Below are 5359 nucleotides of genomic sequence, written 5' to 3'. Positions count from 1 at the left end.
ATATATATATATATATATATATATTGCACATGTACCTAAATTTTTGTGTATGATAAATAAACTAAATAAAAAATGCGATAGATGATAATCAGGACTCCTACAAACTAGAATGTCTTAGTTCAATTTTATTAGTGGTGTTATCACAATATTTACTACTAGTGGTGTTATCCCTGATGAAACGAGAATATATTTTAATATATTGATAAATAGAATGTAATATATTGATTTATATATTTCAATATATTGAAGATTACAAAATGTATTATAGAATATATTTTCATTATATTGTACCATATATAAATAATACACTAACATTTTTTTGACATGTGAATTCTTTTAAAGCAGTTAAACAAATGAAAAAAAAAAAACAAGAAATAAACATTCAAAAATATTAAAGACTAAAATGGCAATATATTTCCAAAATGTATTTTCCTTCCATAAGCGTTTGCACTAGTTTTGAAATAGAGAAAAATCAATCAATGGGGGGGCGGACACTTTGCATGAGCACGCACACACCTCACACAGTGTCCCGTGGGAATGGAGAGGCAAAGGAAAGCGCTTGGGCTTGAGGCTCCCACAGAATTCTCCCTCCCACTCTCTTTCATCACCTGAGGAAGTCAGCAGTCTCCTCAGCTCACCCTATACTTGCCTCCAACTGATAATTACACATTACAGCGCTTTATATGGAGCTGAAAATGCATGTGGTTGAGTGCAATACCTGAGCAATGAGATCACTGGGGATGGGAGGGAGAAATGAAACTGTTGTGGTGGAAGTCAAGGATCTCTACACTACGACAACAACTTAGCATTGCACTTGAATAGCGTTCCTCTTGCACCCTGTTACACAACTCAGAAATCCAAAAGCAATCAACGCATAATATATTTTAAACAATGCAAATAGTTTTAAGATCTTTCAGCTAAAGTTTAGCTATATATATGTGTGTGTGTGTGTATACATATGTATTTGTGTGTATACATGTATATATGTATATGAATATAGATAGATAGATAGATAGATAGATAGATAGATAGATAGATAGAAGAGCAGGCTGTGTGCTTTACCTATTGTGCAGGGGCTCAGTGAGCGGCTTTGCCCTTGCTGTGTCTGTTACCCTGGCGCTGGGGTGTCTCAGTGTTGAGGTGGCTGTGCTCTGTCTCTCCTGCAGGGCGCTGGGGTGTCTCAGTGTTGAGGTGGCTGTGCTCTGTCTCTCCTGCAGGGCGCTGGGGTGTCTCAGTGTTGAGGTGGCTGTGCTCTGTCTCTCCTGCAGGGCGCTGGGGTGTCTCAGTGTTGAGGTGGCTGTGCTCTGTCTCTCCTGCAGGGTGCTGGGGTGTCTCAGTGTTGAAGTGGCTGTGCTCTGGCTCTCCTGCAGGGCACTGGGGTGTCTCAGTGTTGAGGGGGCTGTGTTATGGCTCTCCTGCAGGGCGCTGGGGTGTCTCAGTGTTGAGGTGGCTGTGCTCTGGCTCTTCTGCAGGGCGCTGGGTTGTCTCAGTGTTGAGGTGGCTGTGCTCTGGCTCTCCTGCAAGGTGGGGAGCTGGATGCAGGACGAGGTCTTGTCTTTCTTGCACAGTCGGGGCAGGATGCTCTGACGAAACAGGCTGAAGCCGTGACCGGAGAAACGCTTGGGAGAGCGCAGCAGGTCCAGGGAGGAGCCGAGGGAGTGCTTCCGAGTTACCCTCCTCGGGGCTGGAGAACAGTGGGAGCCAGGTGAGCCTCCTCCTGAGAGCAGCACAAGAGAATAAAGACAATTGCAGGTGAAGCCCCTTAGAAATTACTTGATGGGCTCTATTCCCCCAAATAGTTTGATGGAATGTTTTTAAAGAGCATATAAACATAACATTCTCTTATGTTAAATACTGCTTTGAAAAAAAGGAGAGACAGCTAACCTTTTCTAAAACAGTCCTGACAGTTTGGGGAATAGGTCCTGATATTGACTTGCATCAGGACAGACCAACAGAAGGCTCTTGAGCTCTACAGCACAGTATATATATACACAGTATGCTTGTTGTAGTTCACAAGCCTCCTCAGCTCAACCTATACTTGTCTACTGATAATTACGAATCATAGCAGCTTAGCATTTTATAGGGAGCGGGAAACATAAATATATATGGATGCATTGCTGTCTTCCTAAAGTAGACTAAAGTGTCTGCCATTGTTACCGCTGTATTGGCTCTCATTGTGATGTTTGATATGAGAGAGGATGAGCTCCCTGTCAGACTGGTTCTCAACCCCGGCCTCTCTGAGATCAGCATCCGTCACACACAGGAGACCCTGAAACACACAGGAGACCTTGAAACATACAGCGAGACTCTGAAACACTCAGGAGACCCTGAAACACACAACGAGACTCTGAAACACACAGCGAGACTCTGGAACACAGAGCGAGACTCTGAAACACTCAGGAGACCCTGAAACACACAGCAAGACTCTGAAACACTCAGGAGACCCTGAAACACACAGCAAGACTCTGAAACACTCAGGAGACCCTGAAACACACAACGAGACTCTGAAACACTCAGGAGACCCTGAAACACACAATGAGACTGTGAAACACACAGCGAGACTCTGGAACACAGAGCGAGACTCTGAAACACTCAGGAGACCCTGAAACACACAGCAAGACTCTGAAACACTCAGGAGACCCTGAAACACACAGCGAGACTCTGAAACACACAGCGAGACTCTGAAACACTCAGGAGACCCTGAAACACACAGCGAGACTCTGAAACACACAGCGAGACTCTGAAACACACAGGAGACCCTGAAACACACAGCAAGACTCTGAAACACTCAGGAGAACCTGAAACACACAGTGAGACTCTGATACACACAGCGAGACTCTGAAACACACAGGAGACCCTGAAACACACAACAAGACTCTGAAACACTCAGGAGACCCTGAAACACACAACGAGACTCTGAAACACTCAGGAGACCCTGAAACACACAATGAGACTGTGAAACACACAGCGAGACTCTGGAACACAGAGCGAGACTCTGAAACACTCAGGAGACCCTGAAACACACAGCAAGACTCTGAAACACTCAGGAGACCCTGAAACACACAGCGAGACTCTGATACACACAGCGAGACTCTAAAACACACAGGAGACCCTGAAACACACAGCGAGACTCTGAAACACATAGCGAGACTCTGAAACACTCAGGAGACCCTGAAACACACAGCAAGACTCTGAAACACTCAGGAGAACCTGAAACACACAGTGAGACTCTGATACACACAGCGAGACTCTGAAACACACAGGAGACCCTGAAACACACAACAAGACTGTGAAACACACAGCAAGACTCTGGAACACAGAGCGAGACTCTGAAACACTCAGGAGACCCTGAAACACACAGCAAGGCTCTGAAACACACACACACACACACACACAGACACACTCACACACACTGAGACACTCACACTGACACGCACACACTGAGCCTAAATACATATGTATGCTTTGCACGCTTTTACAACAAGACAACCACTCATCAGATTTGTAAAGAAACTTGAAAGGATATTCTTTAACACAAATCATTTAACACAAAACTGTGTATTTCCTGCTGTGTTGCTGACACAGGGAAGCTGCTCTTTGTGTCAAATCACGCACAAGGAACGAGGCATCTCCACTCCCAATCATTGCAAAGCAGAAGTTATCATTCAGAGGGTTTGAGAGGCAATGTTGATGCATTACAAGGTTTTGCCCACCCAACCATATCTTACCTCTAAGCCATAATACTCTCTCTCCAGCACCTTGCTGTACTGCGACAGCCCCAGCTGACCCAACCACCAGGATATAGAGGAGCGATTGTTCATGACTTCTCACAGAATCAGAGCCTCGCACCTCCTAACTACGGAGACAGCAGAGGAAAGCCTGCGATGACAATGACACAGTCAGGAACTTGTTTTGCAACATCATGCAACTGCAGCCTAGAAAACGTTGCACTTCTATTTTCTATTTGCTTAAGTGTGCAGTATTGAAAGAACCACATGATTATTTCTTCCTTTTAGTAAGTGAGCACTGTCTTCTGGTTCAAAGTATGTTACTAGACAGTCAATATGGGAAGCAGCTGGTTGGTTAATAACAGAAAAGACTTTGTTGATGGGGACGTGACCAATGAAGTGCAGCGCTCTCTGAAAGCAAGCTTTGCAAACAGAGATGTCATTAAACTAGTGTAATACACAATACCATGTTTTAAAATAAAAATGTATGTGTTTCTTTCAAAACTCCACATTGGAGACCTATATAGGAATGTGAACAACAGGTAAGACAATAACATTTATGTTATTATTTTGTTATGCAATAAAACAATAAAATGTGCTTTTATATAGTGCTGTTCATGCACAGAATCCCAGGGCACTTTACAAAAAAAAAAAAAAAAAAAAAAAAAAAAAAAAAAAATCAAAGTGTTTTCTTTTTGTTTTTCCTCGGAATCTATGACTCACAGTTCGGCATTTCTAAATAAACATCAAAAAGTGTTAAGCTTAAATTCAAATGGACCTGCAGCAAAAATGAACACAAGATGGAATGCATGCAAAAATTCCTGCTAAACAGAGTAAGATTCTTTAAGTTCTGATAGCCTCCCTTTTGCTATAGACAACTCAGCCATTTCATCCAGTAGTTTTTAGTTTGTAACACTTACCAATATAGAGGAAGATGGAAGCTGTCACAATGAACAGATGCCGTTTTGCGAAGGCCCAGCGATAAAACAACAGATCTTCCCAAATAGTTTACTGTTTCTGTACTTGCCATAACTCCAGAAAGACAGAAAGCAATGTGAGTTTGTCAAACTTGCGATTGGTCGAGCCCCAAGGGCACACAAAACCTATCGTGTCGGGGTATGTCTTGGAAATTTACAGTGAGTGATGAAGTGCATGTTCTGACAGCTTTGCATACCTTTAATTCCAGCCCTAGAGTCAAGGCTGTGCTCTTGCACAAAGAATACACTAAAGATAAGGTTTGTAAGGATTGGTTAGAACCGCCACACTGGGTCATAATTATATAATCATTAGTAAGCTTTTGCAACTTTGCTTCTCTTTTTTCTTCTTTGAGAAAAAACAGCGGTTGTTGAAAATCAACACCTTCTAGGTGCTGGCCTTGTTGTCTGGGCTTACCCTTCTAAAAGTTTCCAGTAGTAAAAGCATAGAAAAGTGTAATAAAGCACAGCGAAAGCACGGTAAAGCACAGGTCATTTCACAAGTAGTGAAATGACAAGTAGCACTTTTTCAAGGAAAGCAGTACAGCTGGGGATGGGGAGTTTGTGACTTCACTCAGACTCCTTGCTCACTTAATATCTTGGTATCCCTTAATAGATAATTGACTCATCTTTCAAAATATGCTAAGGATTTTAATG

At 42.8% G+C, this 5359-nt stretch overlaps 1 protein-coding gene across 1 annotated transcript; it reads right to left on the bottom strand.

Moving 5' to 3' along the window:
• Nucleotides 1-1031: 1031 nt before the first annotated feature.
• On the bottom strand, nt 1032-4837 carry LOC121304584. Its single transcript, XM_041235787.1, has 4 exons — nt 4649-4837; nt 3729-3879; nt 2158-2269; nt 1032-1717 (listed from the first exon to the last, which is right to left on the bottom strand). Exons 2-4 carry the CDS (start codon nt 3819-3821, stop codon nt 1059-1061), a joined length of 864 nt encoding a protein of 287 aa, XP_041091721.1. The 5' UTR covers nt 3822-3879; nt 4649-4837; the 3' UTR covers nt 1032-1058.
• Between the last annotated feature and the right edge of the window lie 522 nt (nt 4838-5359).

The sequence above is a fragment of the Polyodon spathula genome, chromosome 38 (assembly GCF_017654505.1).
Source record: "Polyodon spathula isolate WHYD16114869_AA chromosome 38, ASM1765450v1, whole genome shotgun sequence".
NCBI lineage: Eukaryota > Metazoa > Chordata > Actinopteri > Acipenseriformes > Polyodontidae > Polyodon > Polyodon spathula.
The sequence above is the reverse complement of the archived record's forward strand: the minus strand, read 5'-3'. Positions and strand labels throughout refer to the sequence as shown.

Coding starts and splice junctions, on each gene's coding strand:
- LOC121304584 (XM_041235787.1), bottom strand. CDS start 3,821: ATGAACAATCGCTCCTCTATATCCTGGTGGTTGGGTCAGCTGGGGCTG. Junction 2,270..3,728: donor GAGAGTATTATGGCTTAGAG/GTAAGATATGGT, acceptor TGTGTGTTTCAG/GGTCTCCTGTGTGTGACGGA. Junction 1,718..2,157: donor CAATGAGAGCCAATACAGCG/GTAACAATGGCA, acceptor TGCTGCTCTCAG/GAGGAGGCTCACCTGGCTCC.